A 23,663-nucleotide genomic window follows, 5' to 3' on the forward strand; every position below is an offset into this window, starting at 1 on the left:
CTCTTTTTTTTTTTTTTTTTTTGGGGGGGGGGGGTTTGTTTTTTTGGTTTTTTTGTTTGTTTTTTGGTTTTTTTGTTGTTGTTGTTGTTATCTTTAGATCTGACACAGGGACACCTTGTATGCATTAAAAAAGTTATTAACAAATAAGAGACTCCTGCTATTCAAATTTTTCTAATGATATATTCTTCTCTCAGTTGATCTGCAGGCTATACTGACAACAGCTCCATTAAGTATGATTTATATTGGACTGTTTTTGTGAGAAGTTCATACCTTTAAGCTCTGCTTCCCTCAGAAAAAAATGTTCCTAGTTGTACCAAGTCTCAGATGTACTATTGGTGGAAATACTGCGAAGTCTATAGTATACATTATTTGTCAGTTCATAACTCACAGCAAAAGTCTGAAAGCTTTCAAGCTTTCAGACAAAAAGACAGAAACAATTAAGAGCTCTAATAATCTGATCCTGCTGTTTGCAGTCATTTAAAATTACTCATGTGTTTCAATATGGAAGTGATTTAACATAATTTAGCAAATCTGAAACCTACATTAAGATGTAATAATGATGAATGGATGAGACCCAGAACATACACTTACAGAAAACCTCAGAGTCCTGCAGAGTAAAGCAAGTACCCCAGAAAACCTGGCAGGTGCCCCAATGTGGGTGGTCTTAAAAAAACCCCCAAAACTAAGAAAATAACCACTCCAAAACTCCCCACAAAATTCAAAATTAGCATCTGAAATTTTTACATAGGCAGAACTGGGTTAGGTTTCCAAAATAAAAAGCAGATGTACTGAAAACACTTTCTAAATTCACTGAAGACTAAATACTATGGTTGCATCCCCCCATTATTTATTATCCCAGCAGCCAATTTAGGACTCAAACACAGCTATTTCTGGTCTACTGCCTTCCGGTTCTTGGCATAGGCTCCATATACAGCAACCACATTGCAAATCCTCCAGGACAAAGCACAGTGCAAATCTTTACCTTTCCTTCCAAATAAAGACATTCCTCATATAGCCTAAAATTTTTGGAGTTCTAAGAAATTAAAATTCAAGAATAATGAGTGGCATGTAAACTTTTTAGTGTTTTTATCACAGTCAGAACACAGATGCAGTTTTGTAACATCTGTTTAATTAGGCACCTGACTTCCTGTTCCTGCTGCATTACCCATTTATTTTATGGGATGGGTAATAACAAGAACCATTAAATGTTGCCCAGTTTTAAAAATAGCAAAGAGTATAGCATGGAAAGAGAAAATAAATACTTTTTCTTTTACACTGTAGTGAGGAATGTTGTGATATTTTGGGGTTCTATCTTCAAATAAAAATGAGGAACTATTTTTTAAATACTTTACAGTTCTATAATAAAAACATATCCTTTAAAAAAATAAAATCTCTGGTTCAAAATTTGTTTGCTTTTATTAAAAAAAAAAATCAAATTACATACCTACTGGTATTTTCAGCCCTGGTATAACTTTGGTATCTATGAACTGTTCTCGAGTTGTAGACAGTGCCTAAATATGTATTGATTAAAAAAAAAATATACAAGGGCTCAACTGCTTTTTCAATTAATAGCTGCACTACATGGGAAAGAAAGATCAAGTTTTGAGGACAGTTCAAGTACGTTTCACTGCCTACGTGTGTTAAAGGTTTCAACAAAGTGAACTGGCTGTCAGACATAGACAAACAAGTAATTTCAAGTAATGCAAGATCTAGCTTTCTGTTCACTGCTCTTCATATTTGTTCTGTAATGACCACAGAACATTTCTGGCATCACTTGGTGTTTCCAATCATACACAGTCTGGATCATGGAACTGGCCTCCTTGGAAGTGCTATCCCTCAAAAAAGTTCTGCACCTACAAAATACATCCTCACAACCTCTTGTTAACCATGGCTCATGCAATGAATGTTAAGTTTCTGCTGTGCTCTGCTCACTTCACCAGCTCGCTGCAGGACACTGTCATGCTAAACATTCTCTGCCTCTGTTTTCAAGGCTGTCATGTTTAGGGGCCCAAAATTCCTGGAAGATGAGTCCCTGGGAGCCACACTACTCAGCAAATCCCCTTTTCAGGAGAAGTCACATTTCTGTACCAATGACACTTGGCTGCACAGGAGATGGGGCTTGGCTGTTGGGCAGGCCTGATCAAAAGGACACGAGGACCGACCACCACCAGCAGTTACCACTTTTTGATCCATTTCCCTTTTGACATTATACTCTGCATTTTACATGGGAAGAAAAAAGGGAAAAAATGAACACAAACACATCAGTTTTCCTTGGGAAAGACAGACACAAAGGAGTAGCCGGACATAGCAATAACAAGTTTCTGTGTTTATTTTTATCCCAAAAAGCACTCAATAACCACAGAACTGAGTGGGATACAGGAACCAGAGAAAAATACAGACTTAGCTTTAGTTTGCTAACAGGCTGACAACTAGTGTTAAGATATTTAAGGTATTTTGTCTGCAGGACAGTGAAAATACTTTAGCTTTTCCCAGCTGAACTTCCTGCTGGAAGTAAAACAAAACATACAGTCCTACACATGGGGATGACAAAGTCCTCGAGACCCTGAGTGAAATCACAACTATATTCAGTCCTTGCAGCCACACAAAAACAAATTTCAATCCAGAGTTCCATGATTTCCTATGAGCTTTCTATCCAGAGCAAGTGCCAAGGCCATGCATATTGCACTTCATACATCCAGCATCCAGGATGATGGAGAGAGCTCCCCACTTTACAGCTCTGCTATGGATTTGGCAAATGTTTAAACCAAAAACCTTCCACTGCAGTAAGATTTGCTACCCCAGTAGGGTGTTAATCACACTTGGCCATGTTTTTAACTTTGGAAAAAAATCATCAGTAGTGATCAGAAAGAGCAGCTGCAGAAGAAAGTGTTTAATGTGTCAATGTTGTAATTGAATTTCCAGAGAAGTACAGCAAGAAGAAAATGCTACATTTAGTCTGAATTGGGTACTGATCATACTGTGAGCAGCATTTGCTTATTAAACAAACCTGCAACAATTTCTTGGTAAAATACTATGAATGAAGTTAATAAGAAAAATGTATTGATAATATATTCAAGCAATTTTCAAGCCACTTTTACCCACAGAATGTATATCATGCTATTTCCTGTAAAATTACAGTATTATGCCAGGTAAATGAACCCATTTACACCTCTTGGAATTGTTTCCCTGTGCATTAACACTTTACAGAAAGGTATTTTCCTTTAGCATTGCTGTTCTGGTGCATATTCAGCAATATTTAAACCAGCTGTTGATGTCCATTATTCCAACCAATGTGCTTTACGACAAAAGATGCTCTAACAAGACCTTATTAAAATTAGTGATCCAAGTATTAAAGCACAAAGGTCACCGGTGCTATTGGTTTTAAGGATCACGCCTGGACTTGATAGCTGAGCCTGGAATAGATGATTAGGTTAAAAGTACATCAGATGAATTTCCTTGTTAGGCAGTGTCAGTTTCCAGCTCTGCCCCAAGCAGAGACACAGATATCTGTGACTACACTCACATCCACAGCCATTGTTTCACTAAGGAATTTATTTTTTTTTACACATACTAACTTTTTGACCAATATCAGAATAAAAATTTCACGAAAAATGTTCATTTACTAGTTTGTATCTGCACATGGAATAATACTCAGTGGTCAGCTATGTCTCTTGGCTGGCACATACCGACCTTGACACAACCTTGTACTCACACCAGGTTTTCCTGTTGGAAAGCTGTGATGTTGAATCCAGATTTAGCACAGTATATATAGCACCTGTGGGCATAATGCTGCCCACAGATTTTGGAGTATTCCAATCTAAATGCTACTTACAAGCACTAAATTTTGCAACTTCATAACTTTGTTATTGCATTAGTAAAAAACTTACTTTTTGCTAATTTATGAAATGTTAAACATAAAACTCCCAATGAATGTGCACACATTATAAATTAATCAGGTTCATAACTTTTTTTGGTATATCCAACATATCTAAACAAAAAGTAAAGCCATTCTCCATCCTCATAACAGAAAAACTTTATTCCTGTCTTGAATTTTAATTCTGGAATTAACTGGAGATGAGGATAAAAAATTAACTTTTTTTAATATTAGATAAAAGCGGGATATTTTTATTGTCTCTCCTATCCTATAAAAATTTTAAAAAATGTAGTTATCATTCTGCATGATACCCAAAGTAAACAATGCTTAAAGTTAATAAGTGGGGAGTTGCTTGTTGTTTTTACAGCATAGGAGCCCTGTATTTCTGAATCACTAAGCAGCTGGAGTCTGGTTTAATTACTCAACATCAATCAAGATGTAAACCAGCACTTGGAGACCAAGGAATGTAATGTTCATCTGCAGCACAAAAGAAATAGCTAAGCTATCTTAGCTTCTGCCTAGACGGTTTGTACACTAGAAAAAGTCAACACATTACTTTTATACCATGTCAGTAACATAAAATAGCCAAACAGTAATTTTGCACTGCACTTGAATGAATCAGTGACAATTTGCAGCAAAGGAGAAAAGACCATGAGAGTCTTTTTCATGCAGGTTTGCAACCTCTAACACAGAAGGTATTTGTCCAGTACTGACTTCTGGCAAATAGCAGCACCAGTGTATGACAGCACTCCCATCTCCAATAAAAAATAGATAAAAAGTTAACATAATAAAAAAAGGAGACATGAAACTGAAAACTTCAGGCTCCTGACTGAATTTTTTTCATCTTATTAATTCTTTGATACGTGTCTTTTATGTGATTATGCTCATATAAATAGCACAGCACAGTAATTCTGCAGCTTGACTGAGTGCTACAGCCTTTTACAGGATCAAAGGGAATCTGATTATCCCTTCTGGTCTTCAGAGCTATAGACATAAACTGCACACTCTATCTAATCTATGAAAAAAGCAACCACCCACCACAGTACGCAAGAACTTCTCCCTAAAGATGAAAGAAGCAAGTAACCACAAGGGACAGATGTTCACCACACCACACACTGCAGTGTCAGAAGCCGCTCAGTTGCTGCAGTGTCAAGGGCGAAACAAGACACCATGAAGAACTGCCCAAGCCTTCAGCACATTTTGGGCTAGTCCACATATAAAAATAAATACTGTAAATAACTGCCTGTATTACAAAGACACAGACAATCAACTTTAGTCAACTCTGCCGCTGACATTGGATGCAGGACACGGGAACAGTTTGTGTGCTGGGATCCCCCCTATTCAATATCATACAAACACAGGACAGGCCCCAGCTCAAAGGGCTGCCAGGTGAGGCAAAGGATGGCCAAATAAATACATCCAGATGCAACAGCACCTGCTAATGCTAATGCCACATTTGTCTCAGTGCAGCAGTAGCTATGGTACTTTCCAGGTGCAGGGAAGAGTTTATAGGGATTTTTAATCTGGGCAGCTGCACACAGAAATGCACCATGTCCAGACTATTAGCTCGCTGCTACAGTGAGTGTGCCATAGCGATTTTGGCAGTGCCCCTAGCTAGTAATTCATAAGCCAGAAATAAAATTCTTATAAACCATGACAAACATACTAAAATATCCATTTGCCTTTCAACATGCAAGAGAGAAGTTTGCTGACGTCCTGCTCTGCTACAGCCACCCAGCTCTTGAGCTGCAGGCAAGCTCTGCAGCCCCCTTTGTCTGGGACTAACAGCAAACTAATAATTTCTCACATCAGAGATTCTTTGAGTCCTCTCTGATGACTATACTGCCTTGGTCACTGCTCACATAAGGGGTCATCCATTTTTAGGACTGGACTGCCACAGCTTTCGCTCTCCCATACAAACAGCAGCAAGAAATCAGAATGGGATGATGACACTGAAATCATTAGAGCGACTTGATTTACAATGATTCCAGAATCTTTGGCTGAAAAAGGAACTTACCTGACTTCTTGTTAAACCAGATTTAAGGACACTTCATATCCTCAAGTGTCTCCCAGCAGCCAAATAGATAAAACTATCAGATTCCTGATACATCCAGAGTTCTAGGGTCAATTTCTATGGTCAAGTTTATTGTAAATTTGTAACAAGAAATACGAGATTTAATAATGCTATTCCATACCAAAGGAAATAACTGAGGGAAACAATTCTCCCCTTTTCAGTAAACTATTAAATCAGCAGATTGTAAGCACAATTCCTAAGGGAGCTTGAGGACACACTGGAACATACAGAATGGAAAAGGATGCTGCCCAGTGTCCAGTAAACAAGCACTGAGGCCTTTCTTGTTGCAAGTCAAATAAATGACTGAAATAATGGCAAATGACAGTAACCAGCGATGAGTGAACATTAAGCTCTGGTCTTAACTCAAGGATGTTCTTACATAGCTGCTATCACTGCTGTTCTTCCAACATGCCCTGTCATTAATGATAAAATGGACCCCATGGAAGTCATGGTTTAAATGTTGTTAACAGCATTCCAGCGGGAATTTTGTGACAGCAGAAGTCAGGTCTTCCATCTGGCCCATTTGAGAGTGAAACTGAAATATTTGCTCAGGCCTCAGAGGGTCATTTTGGTATAGAAGAAGAAGATAAAAGCAGGAATCTCTTACAATATGACCTCGCAAATCAAAGCAAATAGGGATTCCACTCACTGATAATCCCAAAGAAAAGAGAGAGTTATAAGACAAATACAACACTGTTTGTTCTAGGCAATGTGGTTGTATCTCTTGCCAACAACCTATATACTGGTAATTAAAATATAGAAGACTTCTTAAAAATAGAAAAGAGAAGAGAAGGAAAACATTAATTCCAACAAAAGCCAGTGGTAACTCCAGCACCATGGACATTGCATTTAGTGTTTTCCAGCACACTTTATCTCAAATATTTCAAAGCAATCAAAAGCATCCATTTCAATCATTCAAAAACCTCGATCTGTTATCATGTCTTCTCAATCTGGAAATTATTAAAAAGCCCTGAATCTGTTTGCTTAATCATTACATCTATTACATTGTTTAACAAGGAAGGGTTTATTTTTAAAATGTCATGACACAGAATGCTTTCAGGATGGAAATACACAAAAATGAATTACTTTTTGTTTTTAATGTAAAGCTTTCCTTTAAGTGTAAGCCCCCTGTATGAAATCTAAGATCAAACCAGTATGTCACTGCAGGAAAATAATTATTATATATGTAAATAGACAAACCCAATGCTTAACTAATTAAATGCATTTTCATCATTCCGATTATGAGATCCATGAAACATCTGGGGAAGAATCATTGAAAAACCAAGAATTATTGTTATTTTGATACAGACAATAACAGGATCACAACTATGGCATTTTAGCTAATGCTTACAACCCAGAAATACATGCAGTAGCTAATGCTACAACTAATGCTTCCACACTAATGCTGAAGTTAACCAATCATACAAACGCAGGACAAGAGCCTCATGGTGACTGAGGACCAGCTACAAGTAGCACCGATTTTCCACTGCTTTAAAATGCAAATAAACCAAAAGAGCCAACACAGTGAAGCAGAACAGGAGACAATCAGGAAACACACTGGGAGAAATAAACCAGTGAGAAATCCAGAGGAGAGGGGTGGTATTGCTGCAGTCCAGTTTTCTATTTCACATTTACAACACAACAGACCACAGGAAACATTAAACTGAAGGGCCAAGTTCTATTACAAACAACACACTGTGTACTGCATTTTTAAAACTGTTACAGATCATTTTATAGGATGTCCTGTCTGAATATCCGGCCTCAATGTCCTTTAATTATTATTTTTGTTTCCTTAAAGGGGTAGTGATAGTAGTTAACTGATAGAGTAATCTTAATGAAAGATTTTCCATTAGCAATTCCATAAAAGTTTATTTCAAGACAGATTTAAAATCGAGTCGGACATATGTCCTGCAAAAAAATACCCAACATTTGTTTTTTGACACAGAACCAGTCCTATTAAACTCAGTGAGAATACACATCTACGTTTACCAAAAGAGAACAATTTTTTGCATAAACAAGCAGGGCTGTAAAATTTAATTTAAGGAGGACTTTAGGCCTAGAAGCCTTAAGCCCTTTATCATAAGGGTTGAAAGTTGGCATTTACTTTCTAGGACAAGTGAGGGGAAAAAACTCAGTCTCATTGGCTTTTAAACCACAAGGATGCCAAGTGTTTGCTTTTCAGTACCACAGCAGGTGCCCCACTCTTCTGACAAATTTGTGGCACCTGTCAAAAGGGAATATTTTCCATACTGTCAACCAAAAGTCACTTTCTAGTTGAGTGTCTCAAATTAACTACATAAAATTTACTCATGTATTCATGACTTTCAAAAATTAATGTCTATTCTGGAGTCACTTTTCTGTGATTAATGGATAAGTTAATTCACATGTAGCAATAAATATATAATTGGCCAGGAAATAATTCTATGAATCCCAAATCCATGCATCCTCAGATCAAGTGTTTTACATCATGCTTCCAATTCTGAAAATGTCTTTGTGTTTCTGTTTCTCTGATAGAGTATTGCTTTCAAGACCTGAAACTAGATATATTCACACATAATTTGACTTGTCTATACTATAGCTGGTGCTATAGTTTTGTTGAGTACTTGGGTTTGTATTTAAAAACAGGATTTTCACTAACTTTTTGACTAACACTCATATCTGGTGCTGATCTGGCACTGTTTAAGGTCTTATAATTAGCTGCAAACAAAGTAAATGCACTTCCAAGCAAACAGTTCTCGGAATCTACATTTGGGCACCTATATTTCAAAGAGACATTTAAATTAATATTTTATCCAGTTATACATTTCATACAATTTCTTGAGTTGTGAATCTAATCCAAAAATCTTAAAAGAACCAATGAATTCTATTTTCTTCCACCCCAGCAGAGACTCAGTTCAAGCTGTGGGATACACATTTTGTACTGTCCTACTCATGACTTAGAACAATCCAGGGAAATTTCAACGGAGGTTACAACCAAAAATTAAGAGAGTAAAAGAGAACTATATAAGCTACTGAAAACTTAGGGTGCTCATTTGGTGAGGTTCTTCATCTGAAACACACTGCCAATATTCTAAAATTTTCCACAAGTAATTAATAGAAAAAAAAATAAAAAAATCTCAGCTGCTATACAGGTTGGAGTTAAAGATGATGGAGTGCCTTATTATCTGAAATGTGTCACTGATAAATAACTAAATAGTTCCCAAACCCAGACAGGATAATGGCAACTCTTAGCACCTAAGTGTATTAAAAAATAAAAAAGCCTGCAACGTTGAGGCAAAATAAAGTTTTAAACAAGCTACACAGAGAAAACATCTAGATCTGGTTTTCTTGCTCCATTGTTCTTGTCAAAGGCTTGAGAAAATTTATTACTTCCTCCTGCTGCTTGGACCACTGAGAAATCTTCCAGAATACAAGTCTCTTAAATTCCCTGGCTACAAACAGACGTACACTTGGGTGAATCAGATGAAAATGCAAATACCTCTGTTTGGGGACAGGGAAGGCTTCACCCAAACATTTATTTTTCTTTAATAAATGCCCTTCCAAAATGGCTCTAAAAAGTATGTTTGTGCTCCTCTGTTAATTATAATATATATGGGAAGAAGGCTTGGAAATTGGTAGCAAGCATTTCTGCATGTTTTGTACGTCAGAAATACAATTATGCCACAAATTTTCATCTGTGGTTTCACTGCAGAAATCCTCATTTTTCTAGAGGGGAAAAAATTGTTTAATTCCTCTGCTAGACAATATACTGCCACACGTCTAGTATGGCAAACAATAAACATTTTTCAGGATTTTGAATTAAATGACAGAAGATTTATTTTTAAAGGCATGAGAACAAAACTCTGCTGCAACTCTCTTATTATTTTAGAATAATCTGAGAACCTGAAGATACCATTTTAGCATAAAAGACAAGTGGAAAATCTTCTTCCAAAAGGGAAAATGCTGCCATACCACCACCCCACCCCACCACCTACAGGCCTATTTCAGATCTTTTTTTTCTATATACAACAAAACAATAATCATGATGATCAAACAGATTTTCCAATGCAGAACATAGTTTGACTATTAGATAAAGTGCTGCTGAAATGGAGAGACTTGTACTTCATATAAGTAGTATTTAAAATCTGCACTTTACAGCTATTCCACTGGAAAATGTTGGAGGGATCAAGATAACCTTCAACAGGCAAGTACTCCCACAGATTGTCTCCACATAAAAATCCTGAGGCTGTCAGTCACCAGCTGCCCAGAGACATTAGCTAAAAACTAAAGCCTTGTGTCACAGCCAAGTGAACTTGTCTTTAGGTCAGCATGAAGATTTACTGGCACTTAGAACAGGATACACCAACGTCAAGGTGAAAAGTGTCTGACGCAAATATCTGAGATATTTGAGCCCTATCAGCTCCTCCCACCTGAACTGCCTTCTCTTGTCCAAGTCAGCCACTGCACAGTTCAACAGCCTGGACTTACTGTGAGATGTGAGTTATTGGGGTCAGCAGTGTCTCACCCTCCAGGTCAAGCTCATCGGCAAAGCTGCTGGTCCTGATGAAGGGTCCTGTGTTCACATCTAGAAATGCTGGGCTCTTTTTTACTGTGGAAAAAACATGCAGATAGCAGTTCAAGCAACAGCATTTGGCTGCCACTCATTTTGACCTCTGAAATACCGTTATTTTTACATGTTAAAAGAATACTGAAAAGTTGCTACAAAAATTGCATATAGCACAGTGTTCACAAAAAGAAAAATTTTAACTCTTCCTCTGCCTAAAGCGTTTAAACTTCTGGTGAAGATTAAAACTAATATTTTATTCCTTTTTTTGTTGCTGTTGTTGTTATTCATACTCCTGATACACTAGAATGTTCAGAATCCATATGGCAGAGGGCTTCATGCATTATTTAGAGAAACTTTGCTGGTTCCCTCTCACGTTAAGGCACTAGGCCACCTCATCTTTAGGCTCAGAATCAGGACAGGTGGCAAGATCTCCAGTTCATCACAGATGAAGTTCTTACTGCGGAGGTTGATTCACAAAAAATTTCAGATATTGAAAGTTTTACTGGAAGTTACTTGTAGATCATCAGTTTTACATAGCCAAGAAATCAGGGAGAGTGTTACAGTTTTCATTTTTAAACTCAGGCTCTGAAATTCTGTCACATACTAACATTAAGAACACCAAGTGCTTTTTCCAGCTTGGCCCTAACATTTGTTAAAGAAGCCACAACACTTGTATATAAATAAGACCACTGGTGTGGTTCACATGACTGTAAATGAATTTACAGAAAACAAAACTTGGTAATATTCCATATAAATCACAGGTAATTGTGAAAAGTCCACAGAAACCTTGTCTGTCCAAGTGGCTGGAATAGCCAATAAAACAATTATAATGTAGTAATTTATGAAAACTCTATCAAATAAAATATTTTATAATATATCAGTAAATAATACCCTGCCAAAAAGCCACACAAAACCTAAAGGAATAGAACAGAAATAGATAATTTAAATGTAGCTAATGTTTTCTGGGAATAGAAATGAGAATATCAGGAAAAAATTATTTTATTTTAATGCAACCACTTTACTCAGGTAATTGGGTATTTTCATATGGCAGAAATGGATTTGAATTTAAAAAAATAAAAAACAGAAGAGAAAGTATTATTGAATCATTAAGAACATGGCTGTCCAAAACTACAAAAGGAAAGTCTTTGTACTCCAGAAGTTATAATAGGGAAGGATGACCTCTGAAATCAAAGTTTAAAATAAACAAACAAACAAACAAACAAGACAACTGCTAGGAGATACATTTATTACATGCAGAAGCCACTTGTAGCACTTTAAAATTAAAATTTTGTACTATGTTTTAGCAAGCATTCATTTCTATTTTTGCTTTTAGTGTCATACTAACATTAGAGTATCATGCTACTTAATCACTTTGCTGTAGCCATCATTCAAAAAAAATGGCTGTGAAACCAGCAAAATAATTCCAGATAGAGATGTGCAGTGAAATGTCTTTTAGGCAGACTTCCTTGGGCTTTCACTGAAATAATTTTCACTGTTTTCATTTCTACAAGACATAAATTAAACTTTCCCAGTTTCTAGCAAATAAGGACTCACAAATGTTTTTGTTTTCCTGATGGCAAGTGATAAAAACTGCTGAACCTGCAGCCATGTAAATGGTTTGCTGAACACTCTCTAGACTGTGCTCATGAGAGACACAGCACACTCCATGCACAAGTGGATCTGCAGACATCCTTGGATCACTCACACCTATTGCTTTTCAGTTTCATGGGAGGGGAAAGAAGGACTGGCACAATGCAAAAAGAACCAGAAGTCAAGACTGGGCCTCAGACTATTTGAAAGAATTCTTGTGTGAGTACACAGACAGCAGGAGCTGATTAGTATGAGGCAAATGTATCTCCTTCCCCCTGTTTTAAAAATTTCAAAGATCATCATAACTAAGAAAAGAGCCTGGCCTTAACGAGAGTTTCTCTGCTTCAAAGTGCATTGAAACAGGGTTCAAGCAGAACACCAGGGAGCTCATTTTTTTACTTATAAAAATAAATTCATAGCCATTAGACTTTGGATAAGTCTTTCTTAGAAAGCAGTGTTAAAAAAATACTAAAAAAAGATACAATTTCTAAATATGAGGGCTAAACAGAAAACCCCCCGACACTTTAGACACAAGTTTTCAATAGATAACAGTTGCTGAATTTACACATTTCAATTTACAACCTGAACAACCTCCAAACTCAAAATTCTACTGAAACACCTCTTTTTAGAAACAAGCTTTATAATTTTTTGTGCCACAGCAGACAGCTCCAGACAGAACTAAGATTTAGTAATTAACAAAGGCGATGAAATATGATGGAACAGTGCTTAATTATTATGAGCTTTACCTGGAGAGGAAGGAACGCTGGAAGACTGCTGGTCTGTGGAAAAGGATGGCCAGGAGCGCTGACAATCTGAGTCAGAGTGAAAATGCACATGAAACAGAGATGGGAGAGGAGAAAAAAAAAACAACAAAAAAGAAAGAAGGTCCAGACAGACAGCTGAGGAGATGCAGACATACCTAAAATTTATTATGTTCTACCTGACACAAAATGAAAAATACTGTGGAAAATAGTGTATGAAACTGTGCAAGAGTGCATTATGTGCTGGCAGAATGTTCAGTTGCCACTGTGGAGGAGTCACTGCTTCTCCAAGCCCATTTTTCATGGCAATGCCAACTGCTGCAAGATATTCCTCCCTACAGGCCAGTCTCTGTTTGCCCCTTTCCCCCAGACTTCAGGGCTTCTCAAGTCTTTCTCTTTCCTAACTGTCCAAATTCCCATGGGTCAGACGCCTCTTGCTCTGGTTCACCCTGCTCACAAAGCAGGTTTCAGTGCCAGGTGGACAGGGCAGTTTTGACATCACATTTGAAGCTTCCAAACACATCCCATAAAAAGTTTTTGAAGCTGCCCACTTCAACCATGTAAAACAAGTGCCTGCCTCAAGCTGAATTTCTTGGGGAGATGTTTCAGGCAGGCAAGAGGAATCAATGATGAGAAAGAGTCTCAGCAAAAAACAATCTTTACCTTATGTTTGGTTCTTTTGAACATCAGATGCTGTTAATAACTACCTCATTAAGAACTGCCTGTGAATTCATACACTTGGACAGACTGATACTTTTCAGGAATGGTGCCTTATTTTTATGCAATGAGAAAAACTCAAAATAAAACATGTATTGGAGTAAAAAAAAAAAAATCAGAGAAAAACCCTCGTTTTGCAAGTGTTCTCTCAGTGCTACACACATGTTCCAGCTGGGACAGGGTTATTTTTAGCAGTAGCCAGGATAGGCCATGGCTCCTTTGGTCTTTGCTGAACTGATGATACCAAGAGAAAGAAAGGAGGGAGAAAAAGCTGGAAATCTCTGGTTGCACAAAGATAATGGAAGGGAAGCAAGGTGAGAGATCCAAGAGTGTCAAGACTGAAGAATTAAGTGGGCAGCCCAAAAATTTACTGAATGTGAGAAAGCATCACATGGATATGTTACTACAGCCTTTCTGAAGATCAAACTGAAGTTGAATTAGTATCCTTTACCCTTGTACTGCCTAGTTTCTTCCTTCTGCACTTTTGACTTGGCAGCTATAGTTTTCTGAGTAGATAATCTTTTTCACAGTAAGTAAAATAACACTCTGTCTTTGAGCTGCTGTGAGAATAGTGTTAGTCCCAGGGTCTACTGAGCTCTGTCTGCTTGGCTGGGACATAGAAACTGAACCTATGAAGGCTGGTAAAGCTTCTCTGATATTTCCCCTAGATGGAGGAATTTCACATAAAACAAGTGATTTGTTTGGCGGATCTCACTGCCCTCCCGATCTTGTTCCACCATGTCCATCCCCAACAGAGATGCCCATCTTGGAATGATGGAAACTGGAAAAATCAAGGAATGATTGGGGGAGCCAAGGAGCTTCAGTCTGGTTTTGCTGTTTTAACACCTTAATTTCACCTGTGTCCCATGTGGGTTCAGGGGTGAAACTGAATCTTGCCTTTTCAGTCAATTTAATCTGAGCCTGAGCATCCTTGCACTCGATCACTGGAAGGAAGCCTCTGTTGTCTGTAGTGGTTTCAGAGCAGAAAACTTAAAGGTGGCTCATAGCACTCTCACTAAATCACAGAGGTCTTTTGCCCCGACCTAGCTCTAATCCTACTGTCTTTGGGGAACACTCAATTGGTAAGAAAGCGCCTAAGCAAGCACATTAGAAGCACCACAAGTCTACATGGCTGCTTAAGTGATCACAGAATCCAGACAAACACTAAAATAAATTATTTAATTTATGGGTCCCCATCTGTTCACAAATATCTACAGCACATTTTTACAGGAACAGATGCATGTACTTCAGAATGCACAACACTGGGGGGGTCAAATCTGAAAGTTTTCTCCCGTCCTAATATAGTTATTTAGAAATGAATTCACATCATATCCTTAGATAACTACTGGATGAATTAGATTTTATTTATTAGAAATTATATTTTTCTCTTGGTTGTATATATAAGAGCCATTTTTCTCAAGTATAAAAATCCATTAGAGATCATCTACTTATACAAATGAGTGCTCATGTTTCTCCTTGTAGTGAGACTAGGTGCAGTTGTGATTACAAGTGTGAGAATGTACCTTTTATGTCTGTCTAGATCTCCTTGGCTGCAAAAGATTTCTTAGAAATTATATGGCACTAGACACACGTGAAAAACATTATGCTGTCATAAGCTGGCATGCCACAAATAGAAGTATTTTCCTCAACTTACCAAGCAATTTTAACATTCCTGTTTGTCCTGTATACTTGTAACAGTTTATAGAGGAGAACACAGATAAAAAAGAAAAGAGATAAGTGTCAGAAGAAATTAGAGAAAAACCTTTTACTGAAAGCTACAGAGCTGATTTTTGAAATGGCAGCAGTAGGCTGCCATCAAATAATATTGCCCTTAATAATCTCAGAAGCTTAGTGGTAAAAGGTGGGACTTGAAGCATTTGTAAGGTTCTGTCATTTGTTTTGAAGAAAGGTCTGTACTAAAATTTTGAGACACACACTTAGCTCAGTACTTGTCCACCTTTTAGCAGCTATGTCATTTCAACCACCAGATGCAGTTTGCAACCATTTCTTAGCAGAGGCCAAGAAAGAGTGGAAAACATGGACAATGCAGAAAAACACAACAAAGCACACCAAAATAGCACACAGAAGGCAAGACTGTCTGCTTGAACTAAAATATGCCCAGTGGCAGCCCAAGTTGCTGTCTTAGTTTAAAGCCCATTAAACTTATTCCTGTCAGCCAAATTTTTGAAGAGAAAAAACAGAAGTACTTAAGGTATCTATAATAAAAAACACCTTAAAAATTAAACCTTGCTCTTGTTGTCTAAATTTGAACAATACATTAAAAGATTTCCAATCAAAGCACATTTGTAAAAATGCCACATTGTAAATTCAGAGCTATTTTGGGAGTTCAGTACATCAAAAGCAAATATAAATAAGCTATTAATCATAAGGTGATTCTAATGTCCTCTCTTCTTTTTCCTCATACTGTACCATTTTGTACAGTGACATTTAATACAGATGGATCCACATTTATCTTAAGTACTTCTGCTTTCAAAACTTGATTCTCAGCCTACTGCACTGAGCAGATGGCATGAGCACATGATGGTTTCATGTAACAGACTATGTTTGGTGCAGCCAAGGCACACCAATCATTTTTGGTTCAGGTACAAGCACAATAATTACACATCCTGGGTAAATTTCACATGGAAAAGCTGACAGCTAATCCCTGTAAATTCAATCAATTGCAGAATTCCAATTGCAAAACGCATGCACCAACCTAAGAGTCACTAGCTCTTCCAACAGGCAGAAATGAGAGATGATTTTATTTGTCTGCAGTGGAGCATCCTCATTAAAGCAGTGGTTAAATCTCACCCACACAAGCCAGCAACCAAAGGCAAAAAAGCAAAGTATTCTTGCTTTAGAATGACAAGAGCTTGTTCTCTCCTTCTTTAATACAGACACTAAAAAGGATCTGTATGCAAATCTAATCATAGAACTCATCACAGTTACTGGCAATTTATAATGGAGCGTCTTACCAGAATTTTCAAATGGTTCAAAACTGAAATCAGGTTTCCTGTCCTCTGCCACGTGGTCATAAGTGATATGTGGTATAGCCAACATCCTGTCTGGAGAAGAAGGCCCATTGTCCTTGTCTAACTTAAATTTCTTCTTTTTAACCTAAAAAAGCACACATAAATTAAATTACCCAAACCAAGTCATATGGAGATGTCTCTTCAGTGATGTCTTTAATAATGACACAGTCCCCAATGAGCTATAACCAATTAAGAGTGCCTGAATTACATTTTCATGATCCTACACTGTGTTTCTCATTATGTTGCCCCCTCATCCTGCCAAAACTGGCTAATCACTAGATTTCTGCACATTGTCATTTCCAAATCCCTTGCCCACAGTAAAAAAAGAAAATCTGCTAGTTATGCAGCAGCTTATATAAATCAAACTATTCAAGAATATTTTATCATTTTATGGATGCCATAAATCACACCTTCTGCACAAAGCCAATGGATGTATTGCTAGTGAACCCAGATGAACCTTGGAGATACAAGATTTTTGTGCAACATCCTCTTCTTCTAGCTTGAGACTGCTGTGCAATACTCTTATAATACAGAGGATGGTGTACTATATAATCTAAAGATTCTGACAAAGGTGTTTTGTTACTGCATATAAAACAAAAAAAATCTGAATTTATGGAATCTGTTGATATGACAATTATTACTGTATGTAGGCACAAGAAGTCTTTAGCAAGAAGGCTTAGAAAATCATAAAATCAATAGTTGAGAGAAACAGAAGTTTTGTCGGGTTTGTTTGTTTTAATCAATTAAAATCTACTCTTTCAGAAATGGTGATTATTTTTTTCTGCCTGTCCTTATAGTTTCCAAACAACAATGGTAAGTAACTGATGGATCTTCCTGAGTCATTATTACTCATTTCCAAACCCTTACATCAGTCAAAAAAGTCGAGCTTGGGGAAACTCAGCAAATCAATTTCTTGTTTATAATGTTTGTATACTGAAACTGTCAAAACTGAAATGTAGATCAAAACAAAATCATCTGTAAAACAAGTAGACCAAATAATCTCCAGAGAGGACAAAAACTCAATAGAATTTAATTTTTTTAATTACTATAATGTGAAACATTAATTATTGATACCATCACCGATTTCTTTGGTTTTGGACTGGGTGACAGCAAATGATAATTCCTGGCAGGTTTTCGAATGTATATTTTCCATGTAGAAGAGTCTGGGTTTTCTGCAGCGTAGCATCTCCATGCAGTCTGGAACAAATGTTTTAAGCAACAGAATAATTAATCAATCAGATTAGTGGCTCACTGTACAGCCCAGTAACTTCCAAGAAGCACGTCAGTCATTCTTCATTTAATTATATTCTTGAATTTGCCCTCTGGAAACAAACTCAGCATGGTTTAGAACCCTTATTTAGTAAATAGAAACCACATAGTTAGAACTGGGAAACCACAAAGAAAGATCAGTCTTTTCAAGTGCAACTTTTATTCTCAGTAGCAACAAACAAATAATGAGAGAAAACTCTAGACTAGATTCAAAAAAAGGTCCAAATTTCATGTTCTGCCCCAGTTTCCTACCTGACTTTAGGCATTTTGGCTATTGCATCCTATCTTACAGGCCCCAACTCAGAAAAAGACAAAAATTACTCTTTCATGCCTCACGAAAATACTATTAGAAAAAAAAAAGAATTCTGATGTGGTCAGTAGGGCTATATTCATATGAAGAAATGAAACTGAGGGCACAACAGAATAGTACCAGTGGTTAACCAGGAGCCCAAACCCAAACCCAATCCTCCCCCTTGCCAACCACCAATGATTAAAGTTCTGTGTTCTAATGGAAAAGGGAGGAAAAGCAGAGCTAGGAAACAAGACCAACAAGAAAACACTACTGCATTCTCAACTGTGTAAATATCAGAATTCATTTATAATAAATCTCCAAATTAAAAAGGCAGATCCCCACTTACTACATGAAGAAAGGACACACTTACACACAAACAATCTAAAGAAGGGAAGGCCAGAAAACCCTAGATGAAAGAAACAGAGCAAGGCAGAATGAGAGAGGAAAACGGACAGCAGTTGGAAAGGAAAAGACAATCACCATATAAACCCCTCCATGATTAACAGAATATTGGAAGAAATAAATGACCTCTAGAAGAAACCAAGAAGGAATACAATGAAAGAAAATTCATCTGGTCTGTTCTCTTGTCTTGTACCTATTTTGTAAACATCTTGGCTTAAGAACAATCTTTTTATAACTCATTTGTAGAGCACTTCCTGAATTGGGCTTTCAGAAGTCCGGGGCTACTAGTAAATCATAATTAAAACCATTAAGAACAGGTACTCAGCAACCCATTGTCTATCCTCTACTCCTTAACTTTTCTGATGGATCCAAGCACAACATTCTGGACATGCAGTCTCAGGCTTCCCAATAATTTGGTGTTCATTTCCCAAAAGAATCAATGGGAACGTTAAAAAAAGTCCATTCTTTACAAAACCATACCATATGAGTCTCAAGATTTTTAGATAATCTCTGGCTATAACCAGGGTCTTTGTCACATTAACTCTGGGACTGTTTAGTTTCAAGCATAAACTTCACAGTTAGCTACTGTTTCCATAAAGATCCTGACTGGAAACCCACATTCACTCATGAAGCTAGAGAAGTAAGTCATATGAGAATGAAAAAATTATATGGTGTATATCAAGTTTTCTTTTAAATTTGATCTCTGTGCTTCTGAAGCCATGTGCAGGTACTGAGTAGAGGAAGAAAAGCTGGAAAAAGCTAGAATGAAACCATGTTAATACTTCTCCAGGGTGCAATGCATTAAAGGACAAAATCTCCTTAACCATACTGATACTGAACTGCATTTATAACAGGGGGATCAATATTTTCCTGCCTGTCAGTTATCCTGCATATCCTGAAAAGAGTGATTTCACAGAATCCCAGTGGTTCCCAGCCACCTACTCTAGAGCTGGCAAGTCCAACCTATTTAAGATTCTGACTTATTTCTCCTAAAGCTGAGATTTTTAAGAATTCAGTTGTCCCAACTGAAGCATATTTGACATTTGTCTTTATAAGCAACAATGTATTTTTTAAAGCACAATTCTATATGAAGCCTCCTCTTTGTTTTTTCATTACTACAAGCATTTAATAACATTTTTCCCAGGTAAACTGTTCAGTAATTACAGGATAGCTTTCAGTTTTGATTTTAACCAGCTCAATTAAACAGTTTACACTGATTTGGGAGTGTGCTTTTCTGCTCATTAGTTAACATTAAAGATTGGCTTTCCAAAACGTGTGTCTGTAACTCCTGTACAGTTTTAATGGGAATCAGGGAGGGGAAAACTGCCAACAGCTTGCGGGGAAAAAAAAACCCAACAAAAAACCAAAAAAGCCAATAAAAAACCTACTATAAATGGAAAGAAATGACAGCATGCTATATGCAAGAACTCAGTACCTGTATGAGTGAGGCAGCAGCTGGAATCTGACGGTTGAAATGCTTCTGTCTTTGTTTCTGTTGTACCTTTAGGGCAAAGCCTGAACCAAGAATTCCCTGTGGAAAGAGAAAAAAGACTTTTTTTTTTCTTCTTTTTTTTTTTTGTAAGAGCGGAGGGAAAGAACCACACATAAAATTGCCAAATTATGTTGTGCAAATGAACTTCTATTCAGCATCATAAAACCCATGTAATTATTCAGAGGAAATGACTTAATACAGTGAAATTTTCAGTCTCAATTATATTACTTGCTGAAGAAAACTGTGAATGCTATCATGCCCTGATGCAAATCCTGATGGACTCAGACCTGAAAAAGGAAAAATAAATGATATTTCATACCCTCTAAAAGTCTCACAAAGGCTTGTGTAGGGGAATGACAGAATAAGGGGGGGAAAAAAATCAGCCTGATGGGCTTAACTACATTTTTATGAGAATTAAAGCTTTGGCAGGGCAGGGTGTAAGCCTCTAGACCTTTAAACTGTGGTATGGTAATTTCTATTTCCATATCTGAATTCAGGGTGGGAGTGAGGAAAGAGAACGAAGAAGAGAAAAAGACATATTTCAAAATGGTCAACTGAGTTGAACACAAAGCCATTGAATTCACAGTCAGGACATGGATTAATGGCACTGGATAGTGTGAAACCTGAACTAACTCCAAATGTAGTATAGGTATGAAGTCCAAATTTAAGTAAAGAGCAAGCCATTTATGTGCTCATTTGCACAGGTATAGGCATATTTAACACAAGTTTTAGTAACAGGTGAAAATGAAATCTTTTATAAATCAGCTTACATGATTACACCTACTCAAGGAAAGCACAATTCTTTTTTTGTGCATAGTAGAAGGCATCAGAGCAGCCAGGGATCTTGGCTTTACCTCTAAGAACTCTATTAATCATTAAATATTTTGAAAGGAACATGAAATGCCCTTCCTATTATGTTCATTTAGTAAAGATCAAAGAGATGATGATGCTCAAACGCCACATATTTGGGAAATGAGGGATCATTGCCTCATCCAGAACCCACACCAGTTGCATTTAGCCACTACAATCACTTTTGACTATGATCTCAGCCAGATCCTCTTACTTAAAACACCAACAAGAAAGCCTGCAAGAGAGCTCCAAATCCTGAATTCTCCCTTGGGCCAACTCACAGGAGCAGCTTCATTCAGTAAGGAAAATCCCACTAATAAAGTGGTGCTTGGTGTTGTTCTATTTCAACAAAGATTAGGAAAACCTGACAGGTAAACATAAAACATGGCTGTGAAGGCACGGCTGCTACACAATCATTTATAAAACATTTTTGTGGCATTTTAGACTGATTTTAAAAAAACAATCAACCAAAACAAAATCCAAACAAAACAAAACACCCCACCAACAACATTTTTCAGTCAAAACAGTAGCTTTTGGCATTTCCCATACCAATCATTTCACTTATCTGATTCTTCTTCTAAAATAAAAGTGGAAGAGATTAGAATGGGGGGGGGCGGGACATATGCTTTAAAGGCAAACTGATGCTGGGGAATTTTAAAAAATTAATTATCCTCCTCTGTAAAAAGTAATGCACCTTTAAAGTAGGCAACTAATTTTAAAAGGTCGCTGGAGTTTCATCAGCTACTAATTCATGCTGTGAGGAACTTTTGTGATGGTACTGGAAAAAAAATATTATCTGTTCTGTACCATCCCCACCACCTCCTCAATAGAACTACACAAACATCTGCTAACACAACTGCTTGTGTCCCTGAATGGAAAAAATAAACATGTAAACAGAATGCTTCAGGTGGCACAAACATTTCAGCACAATTCAGGAGTATTACTAAATTGCAGAAAACATACCCTTAACTACACCTAGCACTGAATATTTGGGTTTTCAAACTGCAAAGTTTCGCTGATTTTGAATTTAGGCTTGGTGCACAAGTGCCTTATTTCTTCTTTGAAAGCACTCAAGAACCTGCTGTCAGTGCAAACCAAGTGCCATAACAGCTTTAAGAGGTCAGCTCTAGGTCACTTTGGAAAACAGGACTTTGGCCATGGACAGATATTAATTTTGTGAAGAGCTGCAGCAGTGTCTCTGGCTGCTGACTGCTGTCTTTTTGCCAGCGACATCTTTTTGGAAGCTTTTCTAAAAGAAGAAGGTACATGAGAGTTCTCCAGTTCACCTTGGACCTAATCAGTTGAGTAAACTAAGAGTGAATGCCTTAAAAAACCCAAAACCTTGCTAAGTCATCACTAAGAAGTAACTACAAATAATTTCCATCACACCCCTGAGAAAGGCTGGGAAAATTACTTGGAATTAAACATCTCTTTCTCAAATACAAATCCTCCTCAAATCTAGTGTTGCGTACAAAAACCACTGCATATTTATTTAGCTACTTCTAGAAGCTCCTTTCTTTCTACAAGCTACACAAATTTCAGCTACAATACAGAAACTTAATACAAAGCTTACACAACACCAGGTTAAATGAAAGGTTAAAGAATCAGTAACAAAAGTTCCCTCTGATAACCAATGAATCAACATTAAATTGTCACAAAAGTACAAGATAACCTACCGCAGGTAGTGCAAAAAATGAGATTGCAAACACTGAAAAACAAGATGCAATTGTCTTTCCTATCCAAGTCTGTGGCACTTTATCTCCATAGCCAATAGTTGTAACAGTCACCTGCAAAGAGAAATAAAAAGGGCATTACATCAACTATTAATGTGCCACTTTGGGCTCGTTGTTCTCTCTTCCTTTTTTATTTATTTCAAAGAAACATTAGCTGCATTCCTAACTCTCCTACTGTCAGCCTGTGTGACACTAATAAAGGTTAAATATTCCTTCCAGGTTTGCTTCCCCACCTAAAACTGAGTGGAAAAACATACAGGAAACTGAATTACAGTAAAATACGCATTTAAAGTCCTGCAAAGTAAAACCATTAATTTAATTCTTCGTGGCTGAGGCAACTGTACAGCATCTGAAGTTACTGGGCTAGGGGCTGCCTGCCCACGTCACGCACTTTCCCTAGGGAAAGGCTGCCAACAGTTCTGAGCTGGTGGTTTGGTTTGTGGGCAGGAGATGTTTGCTGAGAAGGGTGCAGGACTGCTGCATGGAAAGAGCACACACACTGTAACCAGGCACTGTGACTGCTGCCACGCATGAACCTTTCTAGAGATAACGCTGGTATAAACAGCAAGAGAAGCTGAAAATTTTCCATGTAGTAAAGACCCTGAAAACAGTCTAATGAATCACCAAGTCATATAAAACACAGGAGAGCAGGAACAGATAATTTAAAGCACACATGCAGGAAACATCTGCTGAGTTTGCCTTTCAGAACACTGAAATAAAGATTACCACCACAGTGATGTAGCATCAGAAGGCTTAATAAGTCATTATTTGCATGAGCTCAAGGAAAGAATGTATTTGTTTGAATTAGAAGGATACATTTGGCATCTGAGAACAATTTAAATTCACCTATGTCACCAGCTATTTCTGAATTTGTAAATTAGAGAGATTTTTTATCTGTGACTTCAAGGAAGGCTAACCAAATCAGAGCATGGGAAACCACACAGAGCCCTCGAGCAGCTGAGGGACAGCTCAGTTGGTGGCTGCTCAGACTCTCTTCTGACACTTCAGAAGTGTCAGGCTTCAGCTGCCCAG

At 37.3% G+C, this 23,663-nt stretch overlaps 1 protein-coding gene across 4 annotated transcripts in view; it reads right to left on the minus strand.

Moving 5' to 3' along the window:
• Nucleotides 1-23,663, minus strand: part of KCNQ1 (potassium voltage-gated channel subfamily Q member 1) — a 333,756-nt gene that overhangs the window by 220,956 nt on the left and 89,137 nt on the right. The window contains exons 7-13 of one of the 4 annotated variants that reach the window (XM_019007106.1): nucleotides 22,575-22,685; nucleotides 19,993-20,088; nucleotides 17,675-17,791; nucleotides 16,538-16,679; nucleotides 15,217-15,243; nucleotides 12,831-12,896; nucleotides 10,416-10,536 (exon numbers count right to left, since the gene is read on the minus strand). In XM_019007106.1, the coding sequence (XP_018862651.1) occupies nucleotides 10,416-10,536; nucleotides 12,831-12,896; nucleotides 15,217-15,243; nucleotides 16,538-16,679; nucleotides 17,675-17,791; nucleotides 19,993-20,088; nucleotides 22,575-22,685 (680 nt within the window). Of the gene's footprint in view, nucleotides 1-10,415; nucleotides 10,537-12,830; nucleotides 12,897-15,216; nucleotides 15,244-16,537; nucleotides 16,680-17,668; nucleotides 17,792-19,992; nucleotides 20,089-22,574; nucleotides 22,686-23,663 lie in introns of all 4 variants that reach the window. The other 3 variants (XM_019007105.1, XM_015631984.1, XM_015631986.1) reach the window with 3 other exon arrangements.

The sequence above is a fragment of the Parus major genome, chromosome 5 (genome assembly GCF_001522545.3).
Source record: "Parus major isolate Abel chromosome 5, Parus_major1.1, whole genome shotgun sequence".
NCBI lineage: Eukaryota > Metazoa > Chordata > Aves > Passeriformes > Paridae > Parus > Parus major.